General features: G+C 41.4%; 1 protein-coding gene across 3 annotated transcripts in view; it reads left to right on the forward strand.

The window, feature by feature from the left end:
- The window catches only part of ADGB (androglobin), a 215,269-nt gene that overhangs the window by 154,565 nt on the left and 32,782 nt on the right, over nt 1-27,922 (forward strand). For all 3 annotated transcript variants that reach the window (XM_045012031.1, XM_045012029.1, XM_045012032.1), the window contains 4 exons: nt 6,308-6,495; nt 10,542-10,726; nt 18,050-18,246; nt 23,901-24,012. In XM_045012031.1, coding sequence (XP_044867966.1) covers nt 6,308-6,495; nt 10,542-10,726; nt 18,050-18,246; nt 23,901-24,012 — 682 coding nt within the window. The remainder of the gene's footprint in view (nt 1-6,307; nt 6,496-10,541; nt 10,727-18,049; nt 18,247-23,900; nt 24,013-27,922) is intronic.

A 27,922-nucleotide genomic window follows, 5' to 3' on the forward strand; every position in this document is an offset into this window, starting at 1 on the left:
CCTATGCAGTAACTGCAGTTCTTTGAGATGTGTGTTCCTATGGGTGCTCCATTACTGGCACTCCTTCCCCTCTGCTTCCGAGTTCCCTGTCATGGGGCTTTGTGGTACAGAAGGAATTGAGGATGGTTAGCCCACGCAGTACTATATAGAAATAGCACCGAGCACCAGGCAGAGTAACACACATGCACAGGCCAACTGGATGCTGCTATGAGAAATTTCCAATCGAAGGACCTAGAGGCGCAAATGCACCCCGAAGGGAGCACCCATGGGGACACTACTCAAAGAAGAATTGCAGTTACTGTACTGGGTGAGTAACCATTTCTTATTTCACTTTTAGTAATAGCTAATAATTCTTGCCATGCTGGTACTGTGTATTTCACTAAACTCTCACATTGTTTTAATACTACTGCAGCCTGTTTAAGCTTGTTTTAAGTTGAGATTGCCCTTTCAATCTGTCTTACTGAAACTTTTTTCTGTTAATGAAAACATATATAGTGTAAGTAAGAAATTCTGTGTCTTACCAATGCTGATAATCTGGTATCTTGAACGAACAATTTTTCACTTAAACTTCTTTTTAATAGCATAGCAGACAAAACACTAAGGCTAGAATCTTAGTATTACTCCAGATTTGTGCGTTATGAGTCTGTATTTTATTCACTTGAACTTTGCTTTCACATAATGAAACTCTCAATAAAAATACTATTTTAAATTAGACAGCTGGCGGTATTTTAATTGGCTTCATAATCATATATAGATCATTAAAATTCCAGTGACCAGCAAACAATATAGAAAAGCCACATCATGATGTGACATCATGCAGTTATTTTAACATAAATATACTATCCAATGCTATTATTAAGTTAACTGACTTTGAATATGAACAGACACTACACCTCCTTTCTAATAGTATATTATAAAAAAAAACCAATGTAACACTGCAAGTGAGAAATATCTAAATTCCTAAATGTCAGTATTAATGCAAACCAGATTCTTTTCTTGATATAACCCTACCAATTAAGTTTTATGCTGCAAAAACTATGACTCAGCAACTCTCGACGAAGGTTAAAATATCGACAGATAATATTATTCTGCTGTAAAGCCAGTTCTGGAAAAAATTAAAGTTAATTTCAAAATGATTGACACTGAGGATAAAATCTGCAGAGTAGCAATTGTTTCTGTCTCTCTTCTGCAGACTTTACAGTGTAGATAGACACTTTAGTTATACACCTCTACCCTGATATAACGCAACCCAATATAACACGAATTTGGATATAACGCGGTAAAGCAGCGATCTGGGGGGGGGGGTGCGCACTCTGGCGGATCAAATCAAGTTTGATATAACGTGGTTTCACCTATAATGCGGTAAGATTTTTTTGGCTCCCGAGGACAGCGTTATATCGAGGTAGAGGTGTATCCTTGGCTGTATTTGGAAGCATACCATTTTAACCTAAACTTTTTCCCTGTATAATCCTATCTTCCGCTACCAAGAAGATATCACATTATTTCTTTATTTTTTTTATTGTTCACAAGGTTTTTATGAGTGGATGGAATAATGAGATAGAATAAGGAACAAAGTATGCTGAATCTTCAATTGGAGTCCAAAGATTCTATTTTTAATCATTTGTAAGTGTTCTAAAATTGTTGGTCCAATCAAGCAAATGATTTTTGACCAAATTTTCTGCATTATTTATTATGTTCAATAAATAAGAGAGGCTTTGGGATCTGATCTTAAATACATATGCATCTGAATACCTATAATCATTTAGACCCTGAGTCATGGTAATACCTAAGCATGTGCTTAAATCTATTCCTGTTGAGGAAAGCTCTTAAACGTGTGCTTAAATCCTGTTAAGGTCAATGAGACTGAAGCCTGTATTTAAGTGCTTACCTAAATAGGGATGTTTTCCTGAATCGTGGCTTTGGCTTTGAGTAGTCTATATTGTCCAATTGATTAAAAGTGGGTAAAGTTACTCATATGTATGACTTTTCAAAATGGTATCACTGTATTATAAATGGTCTTTTTTTCATTGCTTTATGAGCTCTCATTTTAAACACTTACTAATCCTGATAATAGAACACAACACAAGACCAAAACAGATAAATCTGAAGCCAAAAGATACGTGATTGGGAGCTGTGCTGTATTTGTTATTTAAAATTTGGTTGACTGATTTATTTGACTCTGAAGTTCTGAAGTAGTAAGAGCATGAAAAGTAAACCTCTTGTTCAATTTTTCAAAAACTGAAATGTGAAAAACTAAAATGTGTATTTGTTGCTCAATGTACTGGTATTTGTTACTTTCCAAATTTATAAAATTGACCTACATATAGCTTTATAATTTGATATTCATACATTGATTATAGTGCAATTCTATAGTATTCATGATTAAGGGCTTGATCCCAAAGTCCACTTTTACAATGGGAGTATTTCTGTTGACTTCAGTGGACTTTAGTTAAGGCCCAAAAAGAAGAAGAAGACAAATTGTAGCATAAATATGATTGAATATAGGCTAATTCAGATATTCTGTGTTTGTAAAGGCAAGCATTGATGTAGCATATTGATTGCACTGCAATTTGCCAGTGAGTGAAGTGCTTTGAGTTGTTATGATATCAGTAAAAGTGGGATCATGTAAATTGGTCTCTGTTTTCAGGGTGGATTCTATCTAGCCTCTACATTTTCCTGTCAAAACATGTGTGCCCAAAAAGCTTTGCATGCATCTTTTGGAGGACCTCAGGCACCAAAAGGAGCTGCCAAATCCTGTGCAAGTGCCACTTGAACATGGAAGTTTTCTCTACAAATCTGAATTTTGGATCTCGCAAATGTAAAGGCTACTGCATTTAGATCTGTGCCATTTTTTGTCTAATTTAGTTTAATACTTTTGGTGCAAATATACTATGCATTAATTGCTAGTATACTCATCTCCTCATCTTTAGCTGTAGTGACCTCTTATTTTTCAAGTAACTAAAAGCTCAGTTTGTTGGCATACAATAATTTTCATTCAAAATCTTAAATGTTTTTTATAAATTCTGACACAAAATTCAAATAAAGACAAAATCTTTTTTTTCTGAAATCTGGTGTATAGGATAAAATTAGCAGGCTATCCTTTCTCAATAATTCTTAATGCAAAACCATGCATAATGTTGTTTTCCTTCTGGTATTTTTATTGAGTGTTTCATTATACCAAAAACAGAATTTTGTATAATCTTCCAAACATAGCATTGGAAATAGGGGTGTGACAAATCTTCAGTTCATATTTGATTTATGTACAAATACAGCTATGATATCCCAGGTCCCAACTCACCACTGGCTTCCTGTACCAGTGTAGGGACCCTCAACCAGGGGCGGCTCTAGACATTTTGCCGCCCCAAGCACGGCGTCATGCCATGGGGGGCGCTCTGCCGGACCTCGGTCCCGCGGCTCCGGTGACCCTCCTCAGGCACACCTGCAGGAGGTCCACCAAAGCTGCGGGACCAGCGGACCCTCTGCAGGAACGCCACCAAAGGCTGCCTGCCTGCCGCCCTCCCGGCGACTGGCAGAGCGCCCCCCGCGGCATGCTGCCCCAAGCACGCACTTGGCATGCTTGGGCCTGGAGCCGCCCCTGCCCTCAACTCTCTTTTTTTGCACTTCTTACCACAGAAAATTCTTTACCGATTCTTTCCTGTTTGTCTGTCTCCCCACCTGATCTGAGACCCTTTCCCCGACCCTACCATTTGTTCCCAGCCACCACTGTCAATATGCATATGCAGCGAATAGAAAAGCCAGTTATTGTGTATTTAGCCAGATCATCCAGAAAACATGAATCCATCATACCCCCCCCCTCTGTTGAGTGGAACCAACTTGTACCAATCTATTGTCCACACTAGGGGGTTATATTTCATGCCTTTCCATATCCAGTAGCCCCAACAACCCTCTCTCTGTTTTTAATGGGCCAGGTATTTTTGCTGTTGCTGAACAAAAAATGAATAAACAGTAGTACACTTATTAAAAAAAAAGTCAAATGAGTCAGGCTGGTGGTCCAGTAACAACGGAGCATGAGGGATCTGAACGATGGGCAGCAGGGAGTGATAGGACACATCCCCTTGGGAAAAGTGCACCTTGTATCACTCTCTAGCAGTCCTCTCTGCCTGACTGGAGGAGCAGTATTGTCCTCCAAGGCAAGCAGCCTCCAGCCGCACTCACCCAAGGCAAGGTCATCGCAACATGGGGACTTTGGGAAGTGGGGTTGAATTCATTTAGGGTGGTATTTTCAAAAGTGCACAGCGTTGGCCTAAACTCTACTCTCATTAAAGCCAATGCTAAAACTCCCATTGACTTTAATGGAATCAGATTTAGGTAAACAGCTGGATGCTTTTGAAAAATCACACACCTTCAAAGCATACATAGATGTTTAAGTAATGGAGAAATTGGTGCTATGCCTCTGAAACAATCTATCTCTGAAGTGATCTAAGTCTTCTGAGCTAGTTCCCGCTAAAGTGCAACCCCAATTATCCAAACAACTCAGGAAACCCCCAAAAAATTATGGAAAATTGAGGAGCCAGGATTATATGTACACAGAAGGGAGGGAGAGCTTTCAAAGCAGGAGGGAGAGAAACAGAGAAATAAAGAAAGATTAAAAAAGAAAATGGGGTGGGGTGGGGTGGGAAAGAAGGAACCAAAGGGTTTATGCATTTTTTTAGACGTTAGTTTCAATAGTCACAGTCATTTTTTGTATCTGTTTCTTTTCATTTAAATTATTCATATTTGAAAGAAAATGTCAGTATAATAATAACTTGAGGATGCTGCCATAATCCACAGCATTGCCAATTTAAATGGAAGAGAAGCAAACTTTTCTGTTCTATGAAAGTATATTTTTATTATTTAACATTTATATTGCGTTAGCACCCAAGGCCCCTGTTAAGATAATGGTGCTGGGCATTGTACAGCCACATTACAAGAAGTTGTTCCTTCCCTAAATTCTTAACAATTTAGCAAAAAAATCCTATTTTTATGTCAGTGGAAGATGATTTCCTTTCCTCTGCATTGTTCAGTCTAGACTACAGAAATCTGTACCTTTACGGTCAGTGTTATATAACATTTTAGAACTAGCTATAACCCTTCTCTCTTCTGCTTTCATTACCCCCTTCCTCACCCCCTTCCTACCTCAAATCCTCCGTTCTCTCTATATTTCATCAGGGATATATCCATTCCTAGTTCTTCACTAGTTCTCATCCAAGCTTTACAGCTTATACTGTGAAACAGTCCTTTGCCTTTCATGGTACATTTTTTCAGTTTTACCTATATTAGGTAACACCAGAGTTCTGAGTTCTGGTCAGTCTGAAGTTACTCTAAAAATATTTTATAGGAATTTTACATTATCTTATACACTGATGTCAATATGTCCTTTTTTATGGTAATAGCGTCATTTCATGTCAGTATTATCTTCAAACAAGGTAAACCTAATGCATAACTTCTGGGGAGTGGTGTTGAAAATACAGCTCACTGATGTTTCCCTGCCTCTGCCTTATGGGATTGGGGGCGGGACCAAAAAGCATCACTGAAGTTTGTTTGTTGTCTCGTTCATAATTCAGAATGAAAGTTCTCAACTTGTGAAATAACCTTTAGTTCTTCCTCTGGAGTATCTACTTTCATTTATAATAGATGTTGGGGTGGAGGGAGAGAACAAAGGCATACTTTACAGAAAGAAAATGAACTTTATTTGCAATCATTGCTATTGCTATTGAATTAATATGGATGGCACTCAGATACTGCAGCCGTATAAAACCTTAAGATAAAGAAATAAGTAGCAGTTCATCACACAAGTAAAATGCACAATAAGAGAACAAAATCAGAATAATCATGGGGAAAGTCAGGGCTGGCTCTAGGCACCAGCATGTGCTTGGGGCGGCAAAAACCCTGGAGCCGGCCCTGGGGAGAGTTATCATAAGAATTATGGACATGCTGCAATAATGTTTAAGATTTGATCAATATTTTCCAAATTGGATTTTGCACAACTTACCATTTAAAATTTTACCAAATATAAATGATGTTACCAAGGGATTCACTATGGGCTCCTTAAGCTACTGTAGGATCATAAGAGAGCCATAGTACTCCACATTAGCAGTGTTTGCCCTCTGTGGGTACACGGTATTCATTGTAAGTGCATCATTTTTAGTGATTAGAACAGGAGTACTTGTGGCACCTTAGAGACCTCTAAGGTGCCACAAGTACTCCTGTTCTTTTTGCAGATACAGACTAACACGGCTGCTACTCTGAAACCCATTTTTAGTGATGTTCATTTCTAATGAACAGTGACATGTTTTCTGTTTTTCAGAAAGGATACACATTCATGGCTGAAGCACATACTGGTGACTTACTTGTAGCAGCTGGGAAATGGAGACTACGTCTCATTGGTTCCCATAGTCCACTCCCCATTCTCTCTCGTGACGTTGTAAACAATTTCTATTCCACTAAGGAAATTAAAGACTATTATATACCCAATGACAAGCACATTGTATTCAGGTAAATTTTGGAAGGAGAATAATTTAAATGTCACTTTTTATATGAACACTACTCGTGGGAAAATTATATTATTTTTGGAAGCAAAGAGGAAACATATTCTTGAATTTTACAGGCAATTATGTTTATTTGATATGAAAGTCAGACTTGAACATTTCCCCAGAGTAGGGTTGAATTTTCTAAAATATTGCCACTAGTTAGTGCAGATGTGGGGTGTGGTGCCGTGGTAAAGGAACATTACATTTAACTCATTACTTTAAAATAATAATAATATATTTTGCACTTCAGTACCATGGATCTCAGAAAATGATTTAATAATTTAAACTTCATAATCCCCCTGTGAGATAGTTTCCCCATTTGCAAAATGTACATTATAATGTTAACCTAAGGGTATGTCTACACTACGGGATTATTCCGATTTTACAGAAACCGTTTTTTTAAAACAGATTGTATAAAGTCGAGTGCACACGGCCACACTAAGCACATTAATTCGGCGGTGTGCATCCATGTACCGAGGCTAGCGTCGATTTCCGGAGCGTTGCACTGTGGGTAGCTATCCCATAGTTCCCGCAGTCTCCCCTGCCCATTGGAATTCTGGATTGAGATCCCAGTGCATGATGGGGCAAAAACAGTGTCGCGGGTGATTCTGGGTAAATGTCATCACTCAATCCTTCCTCTGTGAAAGCAACGGCAGACAATCATTTAGCGCCCTTTTTCCCTGGATTGCCCTGGCAGACGTCATAGCATGGCAACCATGGAGCCCGTTTAGCCTTTTTTCACTCTCACCGTATGTGTACTGGATGCTGCTGACAGACGCAGTACTGCAGTGCTACACAGCAGCATTCATTTGCCTTTGCAAGGTAGCAGAGACAGTTATCAGCCCTATTGCACCGTCTGCTGCTTTGGAAATTGGTGATGACGGTTACCAGTCCTATTGTACTGTCTTCTGCTGTCATGGGTGCTCCTGGCTGGCCTCGCTGAGGTCGGCCGGGGGCACATGGACAAAAATGGGAATGACTCCCCAGGTCATTCCCTTCTTTATGTTTTGTCTAAAAATAGAGTCAGTCCTGCCTAGAATATGGGGCAAGCCTACTAGAGAACCAGAGAGCACAGCCGCTCCAGGTCAGAGCCCCAGACATCCCACAGAAATGATGAGCTGCATGCCATTCTAGGGGGTGCCCCTGCAACAACGCCACCCTGCAACACCCCTCCTGGGCTACCGTGGCAGTTATCCCCCCATTTGTGTGAAGAAGTAATAAAGAATGCATGAATAAGAAACACTGACTTTTTAGTGAGATAAAATGAGGGGGAGGCAGCCTCCAGCTGCTATGATAGTCCAGGCAGGACTGAATCTCCATTAAACATTAAAGTGGGGGGGAAGAGGAGCACAGCCTCCAGCTGCTATGGTATTCCAGCCAGGACTGAATCTCCAGGAGACAAAGCTTAAAGAAGAGAATGACCAGGAGTCATGCCCATTTTTGCCCAGGCGCCCCCGGCCGACCTCACCAAGGCCAGCCAGGAGCACTCATGGGATGATGACGACAGTTATCAGTCCTATTGCACCGTCTGCCATCAGGGAGAGGAGAGGAGGGGATGCTGCTGTTTAGCACTGCAGCACCCCATCTACCAGCAGCATCCAGTAGACATATGGTGACATTGAAAAGAGGCGATTTTTTCCCCTTTTCTTTCATGGGGGGCTGGGGGGGGGCTGTAAATTGACAACATATACCCTGAACCACCTGCGACAATGTTTTTGACCCTTCAGGCATTGGGAGTTCAGCAAGAATGCAAATGCTTTTCGGAGACTGTGGGCACTGTGGGATAGCTCGAGTCCTCAGTCCCCCCTCCCTCCCTCCCTCCATGAGCGTCCATTTGATTCTTTGGCTTTCCGTTACGCTTGTCACGCAGCACTGTGTTGAGTCCCTGCTGTGGCCTCTGTCTATCATAGCCTGGAGATTTTTTCAAATTCTTTGGCATTCCGTCTCCCCATACAGCGATCAGATCCAGTCTCTCCCATATGGTCCATGCTGGAGCTCTTTTTGGATTTGGGATTGCATGGTCATCCATGCTGATTGGCACTCCAAGCTGGGCAAACAGGAAATGAAATTCAAAAGTTCGCGGGGCTTTTCCTGTCTACTTGGCCAGTGCATCCGAGTTCAGATCGCTGTCCAGAGCGGTCACAATGGTGCACTGTAGGATAGCGCCCGGAGGCCAATACCATCGAATTGCGGCAACACTAACCCTAATCCGACATGGCAATACCGATTTCAGCACTACTCCCCTCGTCGGGGAGGATTACATATATCAGTATTAAGAGCCCTTTATATCGATATAAAGGGCTTCGTTGTGTGGACAGGTGCAGGGTTAATTCGGTTTAACGCTGCTAAATTCGGTATAAACGCATACTGTAGACCAGTCCTAAGGCACAGAACTGGTTGGCTCCAGTCAGTGACAAAGATGGGAATAGAATCAGGAGTCCTTATGCCAGGTCCCTTGCTCTAACTACCAGGCACATTCCCATCCTATAAAATTGGCAGGCAAGTTTCATTTGATTGCAAATTATACACATTTGATTAGAGTATGCATATTCTTTTAGGACAGAATATTTTATATCAACATAAGCAATTATTTGGGTTTGTAATTTTTTTTCAATGGACTGAAATGATTTTGGGCCAGATCCTGAGCTGGCATAAATAGCCATGGTTCATTGAAGTCAAAGGAGCTATGCCAATTTACCCCAGCTGATTAACTGGCTCTTGGTTCAGATCTGTGAGCAGATCCCTTGTAAATACAGCAGTATTTAACAAATAGTGTAAAAAAAACCAACCACTTTCTAGTATTATATAACCCTCTGTTACCGTATACATGTTTCAGTTTTTAAATGTGGAGGTGAAAGCTCTATTAAAACAGGTTTGGACTATTCACATGCCTAAAAGATAAGCACACACTTAGACCCTGATCCTACAAAGTCTAACTTTTATACATGGGTCTTGATAGAGCAGTATTACAACTTTTCACACCCAGGTCTGAAATCAGTGGGATTACTCATGGAGTAAAGGTGACAGAATCAGTCCCAACAGAAATAAAGATAATTAAATTCCAGAAAAACTTGAAATGGAAATATAACACATACTCTAAATTCTTGTTAACGGTGCCATGCCTTGGGCAGTTTTCCCTTTTTCTCTTGTCTATGCTCCTTCAAAAAAATGTAAATTTTAAAAATATTTTCACATGCTTATATGTCTGAATGTTCTTTACCTATCGCTAGTGCATATCGATAGTTGCCGACTTTTTTTTAAACATATATTATCCTATCTTTTTACTTTGTTTCCTTTGGTAAACCTAAGAATTTTGAACGTGGGAAAGATGGGGGAAGGGTTTCATACTGAAAGTTGTGATACAACTTTAGCTAATTCATGGTGGTTTGAACAACAACAAAAGTCTTGTTTTAGTTGCATCTGATGACTTTCAAGTCAAGGCTTAGTGTCTTCGGCTCCAGTTCAGGACACAGTTTAAGCATGTGCTAAGCCCATAGAATATCAGGGTTTGGAAGGAACCTCAAGAGGTCATCTAGTCCAACCCCCTGCTCAAAGCAGGACCAATCCCCAGACAGATTTTTACCCGAGTTCCCTAAATGGCCCCCTCAAGGATTGAACTCTCAACCCTGGGTTCAGCAGGCCAATGCTCCAATCACTGAGCTATTCCCTCCCCTGAAAATATAAATATTGAGATATACCTATCTCATAGAACTGGAAGGGACCTTGAAAGGTCACTGAGTCTATTCCCATGCCTTCACAGCAGGACCAAATACTGCCCCTGATATATTTTACCCTAGATCCCTAAATGGCCCTGTCAAGGATTGAACTCACAACCCTGGGTTTAGCAGGCCAATGCTCTAACCACTGAGCTATCCCTCCCCCCAAATTATATAAGTATGTGGTTTAGTGCTTTTTTGAATTAAGATGCTTTTCTTAATTGGGTTTTAGACATTTTAACAATGAACAATCTGGTTTAGTTGCTTATGTTGTTGGAATTTTTCTCCTCTTTAGGTATGCAGTAAAAGTCACAGCATCACATATTGCTACAGTGCAGGTACAAACCTCTAAATCAGATGTGTTCATTAAATTGCAAGTCCTGGATAGTGAGGAGGAAATTGTGTGCACTGTTGGAAAGGGCCATGCTGTCATCCCTGCATTTAATTTCTTGTGTACTGAAAGACCTTTAAGTTCTCAGTGTAAGTATTTTATTTTGCATTTCAAGAGGCATATGCATTCTAATAATGGCTTTAAATAAGGAATAACCTTTAAAATATACATAGGAACTATGATTTTTTCCCAATTTTTCCACTAATTATGTAATTTCCCTCATTTCATTGTAATTTCCCTCATTTCATTGTGAATTTCAGCTCTCTTCTACACTCCACTCTGACATGGGGGCAAGGAATGCTTGGTGGCCCCAGGGAGAGTTGGAGGTGAGGTTGGTTGCATAGTTGCCTAGCATTACTATTTGCCTGTGACTTTTGCCTTAGTTTTCTGACTCATCTATGAGTAATTTGGATTTATACCATAAATAATGCAGATCCTTAGTTCTAAGATTTTTATGTGGACACGTTTCCCTTGTCAGAGAGAACTGAGATACATTCTTTTCTCAAATCTTGTTCTTACCATTTGATCTTCAGAGATTAAAACATAGGCATTCTTTTGTTTGTTAGTCTAGAAAATACCTCTTGAGAAGCATTATTTTTTATCCTTGGCTCTTCCTCCCCTGCAACCTTCTTCATGGAAATAGAGGGTTCTGAAGGAACTACTAATAGTACCAGATTTATAGAGGGCATAAATAGCCATGAGAATATTGGCAGCTCATTATAATGCCAACAGAAATATTGAGAAAAAGTTATCTCAGATTCCAATTTATACAGAATTTCCTTTGGGACTAAATTTAATTGTCAGTTACTATACATACATACTCTCTCTCTCTCTCTCTCATCTTTTATCTGAATAATTTTGAGAAACTTATAATGTTTGCTTAGCTTGTTTTCTTTCCTATTAATTTTATTGCCACTAGCCATATTTACAGTTTAGTAGACCTTTTCATTTTTTCCACAACAGCTTTTAAATATTGGAAGTCAAAAACTGAACCTAGATTTGTGTCAGCTCTTGCAAATTTAGCGTCTAGCTTTCTTCCTGAACTAGTAGATTGACATTTGATTCTTAAGTGCTGTTTAATTTTATTGTTATGGAGCAATGATTATGATTAAAATAATATCAGGTATGTATTTGTTAAGCGTAATTCAGACACTTTCACTACTGTGTTAAGGTAATTTCAATTCAGATGAAATATAGCATACTTATTATTAATATAATATTAAGAATTTACTTAATATATCTAACAATCTATAAAGGGTTTATATCAATGTGCTTTCCAATCTCAGCATCACTTGTTTATTCTTCACTTGTTTTCCTGTTATGTGTGTGTTTTCTAACCATGTTGTTTGCAATTTGCTTACAAGATGTAGCTACAGGGCTGAAGTTTACAGAAGCATATACTGATATTTCTGTGTAATCCCATTCTGTGTAGGGTTTACTCCCCTACATGTTTTCTTCAAATATATGCAATAATACAGCAGTGATTAATTCAAAGCAAACAGCTAACTCAGCTACTACACTTACACATAGCACTATGCATCAATGTTGAAATTTTAACAGAAGTAAACCTTTATATTCAGGGTCTAATACCAATAATCCTCTTGCAATCAGTCAGTTTCTACCTCTCTATCAGTGTATTAACAGCTTGAGGCGAAGACAAATCATTCAGCTACTGGTGTTTTTTCTGTAAGATTATTGCTTTGGTAATGATCAAAATGGTGTCTCTTCATGCATTCGTCTCCAGTAGTTTTGCACAGATGGCTCTGTAGTGAAATGCATGATTTTTTTTCATAACTTTAATTTATCTTTTATAAATTACCAATACTACATAAGAAAAATATCTAATTTAATCAGAACAAATGTAGACATTTCTGATTACTGTATGCATTACACTTCAGTATCCTCAAAAAGAAGGCTACTAAGATTCAGCAAAAATACATTGTAATCGCAAATTTTAATTCCCCCTTAAACTAATGTCACTGATTTTAATGGGTGCTGTGGAGAATGTAGAGTTAATCTGTAACAATTTTATGATTACATGACCTCGCTATTAAAATAGTCAATGTAGAGCTATGTGGGTTGTTTGACTGTGGAAATGTATTGATTGATTCAGTTAATTAGTGGGCAGTTGGAAAAACAAGTAGGAAGGCCACACAATAGCTTGGATAAAGAACAGCTCCGCAAACACTTGAAAGACAATACCAAGCTATCAGCTGAGATGTGACTTCTAGACTTCAACAAAGTTATATGGTTACTCAGCCAAGGCCATGAGCCTAGAGATCAAAAGGCTCTGTTAAAATGTCCCTCCTGAAGAAAGGGAGGGAGAGTGGGTTGTCAGCAGCTGATTGAGGGGAGATGCTGACAGAGAGCTACCAACAAAGGGAAAGTCTGCAGCAGGACTGTCTGTCCCTCCTGGCCTAGAGGTGGGAGTACCTGGTCTCAAAATGAGGGCAACTGCACCAGTGTTCCCCGTCCATGGTCCACCAATGGCACCCATTCTTAGGCTTCTGGCTCTTCAACCATCATCTCTCTTGGACAGAGACATGCGTCCCCTAATCTCCACAAAGGTATTTCCAGGCTGCAAAGGGTCAGACTGAAAGGTGAACTGTCAGGCTGGAAGGAGGTTACTAGTGGAGTTCCTCAGGGATCGGTTTTGGGATCAATCTTATTTAATCTTTTTATTACTGACCTTGGCACAAAAAGTGGGAATGTGCTAATAAAATTTACGGATGACACAAAGCTGGAAGGTATTGCCAATACAGAGAAGGACCGGGATATCATACAGGAAGATCTGGATGACCTTGTAAACTGGAGTAATAGTAATAGGATGATATTTAATAGTGAAAAGTGCAAGGTCATGCATTTAGGTATTAATAACAAGAATTTTGGTTATAAATTGGGGACGGATCAGTTGGAAGTAACAGAGGAGGAGAAGGACCTCGGCGTATTGGTTGATCACAGGATGACTATGAGCCACCAATGTGATATGGCCGTGAAAAAAGCTAATGCGGTCTTGGGATGCATCAGGCGAGGAGGTATTTCCAGTAAAGATAAGGAGGTGTTAGTACCATTATACAAGGCACTGATGAGACCTCATCTGGAATATTGTGTGCAGTTCTGGCCTCCCATGTTTAAGAAGTATGAATTCAAACTGGAACAGGTACAGAGAAGGGCTACTAGGATGATCCGAGGAATGGAAAACCTATCTTATGAAAAGAAACTCAAAGAGCTTGGCTTGGTTAGCCTAACCAAAAGAAGGCTGAGGGGAGATATGATTGCTCTTTATAAATATATCAGAGGGATAAATATCAGGGAGGGAGAGGAATTATTTAAGCTCAGTACCAATGTGGACACAAGAACAAATGGATATAAGCTGGACATTAGGAAGTTTAGACTTGAAATTAGATGAAGGTTTCTAACCACTGGAGGATTGAAGTTCTGGAACAGCCTTCCAAGGGGAGTAGTGGGGGCACAAGACATATCTGAGTTCAAGACTAAGCTTGATAAGGTTATGGAGGGGATGGTATGATGGGATAGCCTACATTTTGGCAATTAATTGATCTTTGATTATTAGCAGTAAATATGCTCAATGGCCTGTGATAGGATGTTAGATGGGATGAGATCTGAGTTACTACAGAGAATTCTTTCCTGGGTGCTGGCTGGTGAGTCTTGCCCACATGCTCAGGGTTTAGCTGATCGCCATATTTGGGGTCAGGAAGGAATTTTCCTCCAGGGCAGATTGGCAGAGGCCCTGGGTTTTTTTTGTCTTCCTCTGCAGCGTGGGGCACGGGTCACTTGCTGGAGGATTCTCTGCATCTTGAGGTCTTTAAACCACAATTTGAGGACTTCAATAGCTCAGACATAGGTTACGGGTTTGTTATGGGAGTGGGTGGGTGAGATTCTGTGGCCTGCGTTGTGCAGGAGGTCAGACTAGACAATCATAATGGTCCCTTCTGACCTTATAGTCTATGATTCTATGATCCGTGGCCATTATTATCTGTTCACAGTGGCCCCCTTTGGTCTCTCAGCTCACCCACGTGTATGGTAGTGGTAGCATCATTCCTCCATGTTTTCTCTTACCTGGATGACTGGCTAACAAAATGTCAATCCAAGTCACAGTTGGTGTCCATCATTTGCATAGTCCGGTCCACCTTCGATGTGTTAGGCCTCCTGATCAACTCAGACAAGTCAGTCCTGGCTCCAGTACAGAAAATACAATTTATTGGTGCAGTCCTGGGCTCAACGATGGCCAGAGCTTTATTACCTCAAACAAGATTGCATACAGTGCAGAGCCTCATTCTGGACTTAAAGGCTTATCCTGTCACGATGGTGAGAAGCTATTTAAAGCTGCTGGGGCACATGGCAGCATGCATTTATGTGGTCCAGTATGGCAGACTGCACCTCAGATTCCTTCAGGGTTGGATGGCAGAAGTATATTCTCCAGGAAAGCATCGCATAGACATGTTAGTGCAAGTATCAAGTGATATCATCTCCCCTCTAGATTGATGGTTAGATCCAGGGGCGGCTCTAGACATTTCGCTGCCCCAAGCATGGCGGCATGCTGTGGGAGGCGCTCTGCCGGTCGCCGGTCCCGTGGCTCCAGTGGACCTCCCGCAGGCACGCCGCCGAAGGCTGCCTGCCTGCCGCCCTCCCGGCAACAGGCAGAGCACCCCCTGCGGCATGCCGCCCCAAGCACGTGCTTGGCGTGCTGGGACCTAGAGCCGCCCCTGGTTAGATCCAACCAATGTATGCAGGGGAGTTCCCTTCTCCCCCACCTCAGTGCTCTCTTACCCTTCAGACTTGGGGTGGGGTGGCTCATCTGGTACAATTATAGATGCAGGGTCTCTGGTCACCCTAAGATCTCAGTCTATATATAAACATCAGGGAACTGTGGGCTGTCTGTTTAGCATTCCTTCCTTGCATCAGGGGAAGGGGCTCATTGGTTCTGACCAACAATGCAAACAAGCAGGTAGGGGCTCAATCCTTACTGCTCTGTCAGTGGCCATACACCTCCAGGCTTTGGGTGGCAGGACCCTTCTTCCCAGCATCAGCCCCTCATCGGGTTAAGATCCCCCTCCCAATCTGCCCTGCGAGGACCTTTGGCTGGGGGTGTTTTTCTGCACTGGGCCCTTTGCCCAGGGTCCCCCCTTGGCTGGCCCGAGTTGCTCACCGCACCCTGCTCCAGACTGCTCCAGCCCCAGCTCCACTGTTCTAGCTCTGGCTCCACTCTGCCTCAGCCCTGATGCTGCTGCTCTACCTCCAGCCCCCTGGGCTGCTTCTCTGGCCTCTCTGGATCTGTGGCTGCAGCTCTGCTCCCAGCACAGGGTCTGTTCTCCCCAGTTCAGCTTGGGCCCCTGCTTTCTCCTTAGCTCTGCCCCACTCTGTCTGACCCAGGCAATTCCAGCTCACACGGGGGACAGGACCCCCTTGGCCTCCTGACTCTCTGATTAGCCTGTCCACCCTGTCAGTCAGGCTGACCTGGAGTATTGGCCTCTCCCCATTGTTCCTGGGGACTGTCAGTCCCAGAGTCCTTATTTCCCATCAACCCTTCCCCTTTCTTTTGGTACTGGGAGCTAGCCAACCAAAACACCCCACTGAGTTTTAGTAAGGGGACAACAGTCCCCTTACAATAGCATATTCTAGCTAGAAAATGGATCTAGCTATGCTTTTCTAACACATCTGAAGATTCATCCCCCTGTGTCAGATAAATAATAAAAAAAAATATTCATTTTGCAACGTTTTATATCTTTCAGCGTATCAAAGGTCTATGGATGGGTTGTGGGGAAATAATGACAGTATCATGTTGATCAACCCATCAGTAAAAGTATGGAGCTTTTGTTATTTTTGCTATCATCAAAAGCATTCTGGAAATAGTGTTCCAGACTAATAGTGTTGTAGGACCTTCATGAGGTATATTAATTGCCAAATTTAAACAGAGATTTTCACATTGGATATACACTGCAACTTAGTACACACTGCTTGATCTCCAGAAAAATATCTTTTTGTTGAACTAGAACCATCAAAGCCCAAACCTACAAGAATATTGAGATCCACTCCTGTGGCTTGAAGCTCATTTAATATCATCTCTGCTCTGCCTCTGCCAGGCACAGCAGTGATTTCTGTATGCTGGATGCAGTCCTTGCTGCTGATATTATTGTGCAAGTACCATAAACAAAGGACTGTTTGTTCCTTTTCCCACGTTGGACATTGATTCATCTGCAGTCATGCTCCCAAACTTTGAATTGTTGAATTGTTTTATATGGCTGTTATTTCTTGACCAATACATTCAATCAGCTGACTTTGAATAGTGTTGCCCCTCTGTTGCATGGTAGCAGATGTCTGGAGCCTTGCAAGTCAGTTTCCCACTAGAGAAATCAGTACTGGTAATTTTCCACTCGCAAAATGCCAGCCACCAGCTAGGAAATCCCTGTTCTCTCCCCGTCTCATGCCCAATGTTTCCTGTGTGGCTCTGATAATCTTCCCCCATGGATCCTTTTTAAACCCTTGATTTGTCACCTCTGTCCTTTGTCCTGTTTGGGAATTTTCTATTCTCCACTCCCTCCCGCCTGCAGACAAGCAGGAGGAAGTAGCTTTCCATAGGCTTCAGCTAACCCATTGTCCCAATAGGCAGCCATTTAGTTCTAACAACCTACCATCATATCTTGTCTGGGAGAGACCCACCAACAGTCAGCAGTGGTGAATTCCACATCTACTCAGAGGCATTCCATGATACAGCAGTTTCATAAGTTCATATTATCTACCAGAATTCATAAATTGGATAGACATATTCCCCAAATCATCATACAGAAAAATAGTCAATTGGGGCCACAAAGTGATGTTCAGCAAGAATATATTGGAAACTAGATCAGAGTGTATAGAAAAGATGTACTACAGAGCAACTGAGTCTGCAATGCTGGGTACAACAAATGTTGTGTTGGTTATTAAGAAAAATAAATATTTTAAAGAGATATATGTGATTTCCAGTGCAGAAGAAAAATGAATTAGGCTGATTTTTAGCACAGTCATAGAGTTAATTAGAACCTTATGAGCATAATGAACTGAGTGAAAATTGACTAAAGTCACTCTCTCTTTACAATATGTGCCTGTGTCTATTCAGCTGATTCTACTAAATTTATCAGAGGGGTAGCCGTGTTAGTCTGGATCTGTAAAAGCAGCAAAGAATCCTGTGGCACCTTATAGACTAACAGACGTTTTGGAGCATGAGCTTTCATGGGTGAATACCCACTTCGTCGGATGCAAGCCTTGCATCCGACGAAGTGGGTATTCACCCACGAAAGCTCATGCTCCAAAACGTCTGTTAGTCTATAAGGTGCCACAGGATTCTTTGCTGCTTTTACTAAATTTATAGAATTCCAGGAAACTGAAAGTTTACATTTTTATCTCTCTGCCAGCAAGCAAAGGTCAGATTAGCCAAAGCAGCACAAAGAAGGACCCAGAAACTGGAGGGACCAAAAGAAAAGGCGCTTTAGCAACCCAGAAAGGCATCAAATCTCATAGGCCAGAAAGTATACTAGAAGGCCAGGCTGTAACAGAAGAAGAGACTGTCATCCTCCCAGCTCCTGAAAAGAATGCTGTAGATCCACAACCGGTAAGAGATTTTAAATCCAAATTTCTGCAAAGATTTCAGAAAAGCACAATAGAAAAGTGGTCCTGATAATTCTTTTATTAAGTGTGAAAATCTAATATCCTGATACTGTGTAAACCTTATATTCTCATAGAATGAAATAATCATCATTGTTGTTTTATTTCTGTAGTGCCACAAATATTTATAATATTGGCCCTACTCGGAGGATTTAAAAATCTAAGGCCCCAATACTGCAAAATAATACAAGTGTGCAGAATCCCATTGACTTAACAATGGAACTCTATTTACTCCCCACCTCAGCCCTTTTGCTCCACCCAATATTCTAAATTAACCAGCCCTGTTGTATCTTTCTTCTACAATCATATTTTTACTTACATAGCTATGCCAGTACCTCCCTTGGTAACCCAATCTGCCATGCACTCCATCCTTTCCTCCTTAGTCTTTTTGTTCAAAACATACTTTTCTCATGAGGCCTACTCTTCATATTCATATTCTTTAGTATCTGTATTTGTGTATTTGTGCATGTGCATATGTTTGAGTGTATGAAGGAAGAAAGAGGGTTATGCCACAGTGCGCGCACACACACACCCCTTCAAGGTGCATTCATCAAAATCTTCACAACCACATTATCTGACCACTAAACCATCTCCTTCTGTCATAGAACCACAGATTTTAAGGCCAGAAGGACAAAGATTATCATCTAGTCTGACTTCCTGCCTAACACAGGCCATATAATTTCACCCAGTAATTTCTTGACCAACCACATATCTTGTGGTTGAGCTCACATGCATATTTTAGAAAAACATCCTAAAAGCATGAGCCTCTACCACCTGAACTGAAGAACCAGAGGAGAAATCCTGGTCCCTTCAAGAGGGACAGGACTTCACCCCAGATCTCTAAATGGAAACATATCCACTCATGCTGTCCTGAGGTTTGCCCACCTACTTTGTGACTTGCCTCAACTTAGGCCTGCTGAGAAAACCCACCTGAGAAATTACAAACAGGGGTCACCATAAACTGAGAGACTGCAGGAACACGCACTCGACCAGGGGGCGCTTGCAAGAGGTGGGTGCACCTCATTACAGGAGTCCATAATGAACTCAAGGTTGTGTGCTTATATGACAGTCTGGCAGCAAACATCTCCAATAGTGGGTGATGTGATGGCTTGTGGGTTTAAGTATGTGCACATGTACACACAAATGCAGATGGAGGTATGAAGAGGAGAGGATTAGTTTACATTGGCCTCATGGGAAAAGTGTGTCTTGAAGAGAAATATGAAGGGAGAAAGGATGGATGCATGGTGGACTGGGTTAGAAAAGAGAGTTCCAGTTAGGAAAAGTAGTTACATGGAAAATGTCCAATGTCCAAGAGCAGGAAAAAGTTATAAGTGAGAGCATCTTGGGTGGAGTAAAGGGAGTGAGCAGGGAATAAAAGTATATCCTAGCAGAGAAGTAATATGAGATTGTGGTGGTGGTAGTGGACTTTGAAAGTGAGAACTAGAAGCTTGAATTTGATTGAGAATAGTTTGAAAAAGCCAGTAACAGGATTTAATTAGGATTGCTGAGAAAGGTAGGAAACTTATGAGTTTAGCAACTGCATTCTAGATGGACAGGAGAGGTCAGGGGGTGTGTCATGGAAGAAGAGGCTGCAGAAGCTGAGATGTGCGATTATTGGGGCATGGCTGAGGGTTTTGACAGTGGGGTTAGAGTGGTAAGAATGGATTTTGGAGAATGTGTAGAAGAAATAACATCCAGATTTGGCAATGCAAAGAGACTGAATGTTCCCTCAAGAATACAACTTAGTTTCTATGCATCAGTTTCTCCATCTGCAAAGTGGTTCAGTAATATTTATATACATCAAAAGTGTGTTGTGAGACTTGTAAAATAATTAAAGAATGAAAGGCAGAATTATTATGAGCCCATCATATCAACACCATTTAACATTCTGTACATATACATCTGAGTTCTCTTATAGTGAAATGAGTTTTTATAGAAAAACAAGCAGATTCATTTTATAATCAGAATATTAATTGCATGCTGCAATAATCTGAACAATGTGGGACTTGAAGGTCTTCACTGTAGAGATTTTCACTGTTTGAGTACACTAGAAGTAAGTTCCACTGTAATAGATTTGAAGGTACATTTTTACTTTTCTCCATATAAATTGGGGTTGTTGGTTCTCAGATTTGCCATCCCAATAAAACAAAAGATCTCAAGGGCAGAAGACCTATATTTAAGGCATAGATCAGGCACTCAGAAGCTCTTTCTCCATCTGTCCTTCTCCTGACAGTACTGTGAATGTCACACCCTCAGTTGACTGCAGCAATGGACATCAGACTTAGACATTTCTGTGCCTGCTCTTTTCATATGGGATTTATTCCCAAACTTTTGTGGTATTAGATCTGACAGGCTTGCAGAAAGGTGCAGCTGTTACCCCATTCTTATTATCAACAGACTTCTCAACATTTCAGTGTGATTTACTAGGACAAAGGGGACACAAACTCTTGGGACTTGCTTATTTTAACAAGATAAAGCAATATCTGGTTATGTTCTAAGGCTATTAGGCACAGTGCTCAATAGAGAGTGATGCAAAGCAAATGTAAATGTATAGCTGGGATTATGTTTTCCAATGTACATTACTTTGCAATTATCAACATTGAATTTCATCTGCCATTTTGTCTCCTAGTCACTCAGTTTTGTGAGATCCCTTTGTAATTCTTCTCAGTCTGCTTTGGACTTTACAAAATTTCTCAAGATAGTTATGTCGGCAAATGTTGCCACCTCACTGTTTACCCCTTTTTCCAGATCATTTATGAATATGTTGAACAGCCCTGGTCCCAGCACATATTCCTGGGGGACACCACTATTTACGTCTTTCCATTCTGAAAACTGACCATTTATTGCTACCCTTTGTTTTCTGTCTTTTAAACAGTTACTGATCCATGAGAGGAAGTCCCCTCTTATCTCATGACTGCTTATTTTACTTAAGAGCCTTTTGTGAGGGACCTTTTCTAAGGCTTTCTGAAAGTCCAAGTGCACGCTATCCAGTAGATCACCCTTGCTGACCCCCTCAGAGAATTCTAATAGATTGGTGAGGCATGATTTCCCTTTACAAAAGCCATGTTGACTCCCCCACAACAAATCATGTTCATCTATGTGTCTGATAATTCTGTCCTTTACTATAGTTTCAACCAATTTGCCTGGTACTGAAGTTAGGCTCACTGTCCTGTAATAGCCAGGATTGTCTCTGGAGAATTTAAAAAAATCAGCGTCACATTAGCTGTCCTCCAGTCATCTGGTACAAAAGCTGATTTAAATGATAGATTACATACGAGAGTTAGTAGTTCTGCAGTTTCATTTTTTAGTTCCTTCAGACCTCTTGGGTTAATACCATCTGGTCCTGGTGACTTATTACTTTTTAATTTATCATTTTTTCCAAAAAACTTCCTCTATTGACACTTCAACCTGGGACAGTTCCTCAGATTTCTCCCTTAAAAAGAATGGCTCAGGTGAGGGAATTTCCCTCACATCCTCTTCAGTGAAGAATGCAAAGAATTCATTTAACTTCTTCAAAATGGCCTTATCTTCCTTGAGTGCTCCTTTAGCATGTCGATCATCCAGTGATCCCTATGATTGTTGGCAGACTTCCTGCTTCTAATGTACTTAGAAAAGTTCTTGCTGTTAGTTTTTGAGTCTTTGGCTAGTTATTCTTCAAATTCTTTTTTGGCCTGCCTAATTATAATTATGCTAAACAGCCCTGAAGCAATGTACAGATTGAAAAGCTTTACTTGTCATGGGCATGACACTCATTTCCAAGTAAACTGCAAGAATGTTTTATAGATTTGATGTTTGGGAATACTTTAAAAAAAACTTTTCATAGATCTCTACTTGCAAGGTAATCTTCCTTGTTGACAGTTGTTGTCTTTGCTGTCTTCCAAAGTGTCTATGGAAAACAGCTGAACTTTCACAAACAGTTGAAGGGTTTATGATTAAATTTAGAATGATAACCCCTGGCAACCCTCCTCTAGAGCCAATGAGGTATCTCTGCATAAATATATTTGTTTAGGAACCCCCTTGATACCAAATTCAATTATTTTAGTCCACTTTTCAGTAGCTTGCTGTGTGGCACGAGGGTCACCAGTAGCTCCCCGTTCAGTGAGGCAGACTGCTTCTGAGGTGTGACAAGTCCTCATGTCCATCCATGTTCCTAGTGTTTCTAATGCCTTCATAGCACACAGCAAAATTTCCCAAGCAGGGTAATGTGTGTCCAGGAAACCAGAGAAAAAACAGGGTCCCTACTCTGTCACCCATCACAGCTTCCAAATGGTAAAAGGTCCTCTGGAGCCAGGCCCTCGTTGGAAAGATTATTTACTATGTTGTTTGTATTTATATTACAATAGTGTGCAAAGTGTGCTAGATGAAGTACAGATATGTAGAAAGACAAGGAAGAATTTACAGTCTAGAAAAAGAAAATCATGCCAAGATAGAGTCAGGGTCAAACGAAGTGCAGGCACGTCATCTGTTCCATGTAAAATTGTGTAAGACATTTGAAACTGACATGTGATACTTCTGGAGGCAGACTTCTTATAAGTTCATGTTCCATTATACAGCACATGAAAAAAAAATTGCCCATTACTTGAGGCAAGAATTTTTTAGGAGGGATATCAAAACTTACAGTTCGAAAGATCCCTTGGCCTTCCCCTGACATCATTTATGTATTTGTAGGAAAATAATGTGGATGTACTTCTGCTGCCAAACAGTGCTTGTTTTTCCTGTAGCCAGTTGCTCCCGTTAGCTAAATATGATTTTTTGTTCTTAAGACTGGGGTTTAATTTCAATAAATTGTTAACTCTACAGGTAGATGAATCATGCCTACTTTCAGTTGTTTCTTTACCACAGAGATAACATTAGTAGATGAAGAGAATAAGAGATACTCTTAGAATAATTTACTATTCATTGTAAATAATGAATAGTGCAACTTACTAGTCACAGATCTCTATTGAAAAGTGAATCATATGTCCTCGTCTATGTAATGATCGTGGGGTTCATTAAATAACAAACCAGTGAATGAGAAAGGAATAAAACTTTAATAAAACAAACTGGAGAGTTACTGTGGTGAACTGCTGCATACAGCCATGTGGTGTTCCCAATCCCCGTCTCCAAGGCACATCTCCAAATTCCTATGTTCATAATACTGTCCCTTATGAGGGAGCGTATCTAAACGATAATCTTCTACAAACATAACTCTACAGTATGAGCACTCAAAACTCAGTGAGCTGTTGAGGGTTTATGGTTTTATAGAAAAAAAGAAGTCTTTGTGCACCATATGCTCAGGAAAATGTTACATGAAAACCTTCAAGGAGTGTAGTTCCTTATTCTATAGCTCAACTTAGTTTCACTTTGATAAACATGCAAGCGAGTGTGCAGTTCTATAAGGAAATTACAACAATGTAGTTTGACATTAATACTGAGACTTCTTTTGAGATTCTTGTGAATAATGTGATATGTATAAGTTTGTGAACTAATTTATGGCTTCTCTTGCTGTAGTTAGGCAGCCTGTGTTCAATGTCTAACAGTTTACTGAAGTACTTTAGGATGCTCACTGTGGATGTGTATTAATATCATCAGCAGATTAACATATTGCCTTTGGCTTCACAGTCTCACAAGTACATTATACAAGCACTGGTGTTGTATAACAGTTGGCCACTTACCGAGAGTCAGTTGGCATTTGTTCAGGCACTGAAAGAAATGGAGAAAAATGAAATCAAAGGTATGTCACTTTCAACACACCTGCTAGAGTGTGCAGTATGGTTTGTTTTTTAAAGATGTTGTATTGGTATATCACTTATTTCTATTCAGTAAATACATAAGATATTTCCATAACATGTATTATTGTCTTTTGGTAATAACATCACACTTTTGTCAATTTAAATAGCAAGGAAAGGGGTTATTACATAATGCTGTTAAGCTGAAATTTGCACAGTATTTTCTTTCTACAGGCAAAATATGGTCCAGTAAAAGGAAAGATAAGATGTTAGAAGGCGGCATATTAACCACCAACCCATAGAACACATTCTTAGCCCTGTCCACTATGTGGAAACAACATGAATAACTTCCTATAGCAAAGCCTAAACCTCAATCAAAAACCTAAGAATTTGTCTCTTTATTAGTATTTATCTTCTTTACAGGATATGCAAACAAATGAAAAATACCATCAACATTTTAAAAAGACAGGATAGCCCAGACCACGGAACAACATCATACAATATTTTTCTTAGGTGCAATGGTTAGTTCCAGGCATTAAATACCAAAAGATTCTCTGCCCAATAACTTCCACGCTAACCAGTCAATTACAAACAACAAAACAGTCTGCAACACATACATTGGGATCTCAGGGCTCAACTTTACACAGGAAGGTAGGACAAGAGTGACTGCAACTATAGTTCTGAATACTTATCAGGTGTATATAAAGTTATGTCTTCACTGTACAAGTAAACCAGTGTAAGACTAAGAAAAGAAAAGACTCCCTGTAGATTGAGAATTCTGAACTATATCTGTGTATAATATGAGGTAATGGACCATAAGAAAAAGGCAGTGTGTCCAGTCACTGGCTCTTTTTTGTTGCTATAAATTCCTCCTTCTTTTGTTTAGTCATATTGTATGTTCCATACCCTCAGTCCCCCCTTTTCACAGAAGTAAATGCATCTGGCTCTTACCATTTGCTTCAAATATCTTTCCCAATATCTGGCATTCCACAGGCAAATTTCAGCCCCTATTTGGCTTTTTTATTTCAAAATCTATGCTAATGTGGATCTGTATTATGACTTGGATTGTCCCCTGCCCAGTTAAGTCCTTCTAGGAGCAGAAGAAACTGCATAAAATGTGGGGTAATGGCTAAATCAGGTTGCATATGAATTAACACATCTTGACCATGTGTGCTCTAGATTCACCCCCAGAATGCCTAACTCCAGATTCGTGCCAGAATGCATAATCCAATAAAGCTTAGAAGCTGTGGTGACGTGTACTATTTCTTTAACTCTATAACAGCAAGCCAGGCAGGACAAGGGCTGGAAAAGGTCCTAGGGGAAGTTCTGTAGCGCAGCAGAGAGAGACAAAGTAGCTTTAGATATGATACTATTCCCCATATTCTAATAAAGTTTCTTGTTCAATATTAGAACAAAGGGACTCTTTCTATCATTGTCACAGGTCAGAAGTAATTAGTACTCTCAATAAATGGCTTTGAAGTCAAATAAATTTCTCATCTTTGCTGCCTCTCTTACCTGACCTGGAAGCCTTATATATACACTACACATATATGCATATTCGTCTTAGAAGCAGCAAAGAGTCCTGTGGCACCTTATAGACTAACAGATGTTTTGGAGCATGAGCTTTCGTGGGTGAATACTTCCTATAGCAAAGGAAGGTTTGCTGGAACTGCTATCCTTGCTTTGGCTGGCTCTCAGAGACGTCCTCTCTTATATATTTGTACATAGTTAGCTAGTTGTAAATAGTTGTTGTCAATTTTAGTGTAAGTTGGTAACTTACTGAGTTAGCAACGTTTTTGTCCGTTACCTGGTGCCAAGGCATTCCTCGGTCACCGGGCTTCAAGCCCTGCACCTCCTGCAACAAGGCTATGCCCCTGAGTGACATTAATTCAAGCTGCCGGAAGTGCCTGGGAGAAGCTCACGTGGGGGGTCGCTGCCAGATCTGCATAGACTTTAAGCCTCACATGAAGGACCAGGCTGAAGTTTTTGCTCATGGAGGCAGCACTGAGACCTCCATCTGAGGCAGGCCAGTCTGACTGAGCATAGAGTGGGCCCCAGCATCGGTAAGGAGCCTACTAGAGTCCCGGCACCATTCACCATCTCCAGTGCCTAAGAAAAGGCACAAAAAACTGTTGGCTGTCAAGCACTGAAGACAGCCAGGCACAGACATCAGAGTAGAGTGTGACCTAAGTCAGGGTACTCCTCTGTCTCAGTACCACAGAAGTCAGCACCGTTGACTCTGTCACCTAGACAGACACCATTGAGTCCAGTACCAGATGAGCCATCTACATGTGCGATACAGCGAGGTACCAACACTCTCTCAGTGCCGCCCTTGCCAGTGGTGTTTGCTACTGCCAGAGACCTTCTATTGCTGTCAATACTGGTATCACCAGCCATACAAGAGTTGGCAGTGTCACTGCTGGCAGTCAGGAAGGAAACCCATTGGTTCCGATCATTGTTCAATACCAGGCCCTTCAGTACTGTCAAAGGGGAAACCCGCTATGCAGGTATGATGGCTATGTCTGGCCATCCAGACATCCAGGGGGATCTAAGCAGGCCTTTTGCTGGGACACTCGACAGCACCCTACCAGTCCCCATGATCAGAAGTGGATTAAAGTTTCCTGGGGCCCTGGGCCAGAGCAAGTGGGGGTCCCCGCCTCACCTTTTCCACTTGCAGTGCTGCTCCCATTCTGCCCCTTTTGCCTGCAGCCCCGCCCAGAGCCCCACCCCTTTCTGCCTCTTCCCTGGGGGCAGGGCTCACCCTTGTTCCACCCAGGGTTCTCCCATTCTGCCCCCCCTCCCCACTGCAGCCCTGCAACCCATTTTGCTCCTTTCTCCCCCTCTCCATGGCCCCAAGTCCAGAGAAGTTCTATCCCCGCACCACAGCCTTGGGCCGCAGCAAAGAGTGAGAGCTCCTCCAATCCCAGGGCCACTGCTGGGGTCTGGGTGCAGAGGCTTTCCCCGCCACCCTCCACACTTCTGTGGGGGACCAGGATCAGGGCGCTGGGATTTCTCCCGCCCTGCCCAGTGCTTCTTCCAGAGAGTGGGTGTGGGTGTGGGGGCTTCCCCTGCCACCCTGCAGTTTCTGTGGGAGACAGGTGACGGGCACTGGCGCTTCCCCTGTCCGGCGACTTCTACCAGGGACAGGGTCAGGGGCCGCTCTGGATAACCAGTCTGTGTTTTGAAGTGACATCTCTCTCTGATTCCTGAAGGGCCTAGAAGGGCTATATCCTCAAGTAAGAGAGCTCTTTCCTTCCTGGGACCTGAACTTGATCTTATCAAAGCTCATGGGACCTCTATTTGAACCATTGGCAACATGCTCATTATTGTAACTCTCCTGGAAAGTGATTTTTTTAGTGGCCATCACTTTGGCCAGGTGGTCTCAGAGCTCCATGCCCTCACATCAGAGCCTCCGTATATACTCTTTTTAAAGATAAGGTGCAGTTACATCCTCCTCCCAGTTTTCTCCCAAAAGTGGTTTCACAATTTGTTGCAATCAGGCACTCTATCTTCCTGTCTTTTACCCAAAGCCATATGGAAATAGGGAAGAACAGCACCTTCACTCATTGAATGTTAGATGATCCCTAGATTTCTACATAGAAAAGACTAAACCATTCCAAAGGTCCACCCAATTGTTCGTAGCGGGAGCAGATAGGATGAGATTGTCTCCCAATCTCTTCACAGACAGTTTCGTCTTGGATCCAATCCCTCCACCTATTCAACTGCATAGGCATCACCTAGAGTGGAATGCACATGTGCAATCCCTCAAAGAAGAAAAAACGGTTACTAACTTCCATTCCTGTTGTTCTTGGAGATGTGTTGCACATGTCCATTCCACAACCTACCCTCTTTCCCCTTTACATCCCAGTTTTTCTGGAAAGAAGGAACTGAGGGGGGGGCGCAAGGCTGGCTGGG

This window comes from Mauremys mutica, chromosome 3, assembly GCF_020497125.1.
Source record: "Mauremys mutica isolate MM-2020 ecotype Southern chromosome 3, ASM2049712v1, whole genome shotgun sequence".
Lineage (NCBI taxonomy): Eukaryota > Metazoa > Chordata > Testudines > Geoemydidae > Mauremys > Mauremys mutica.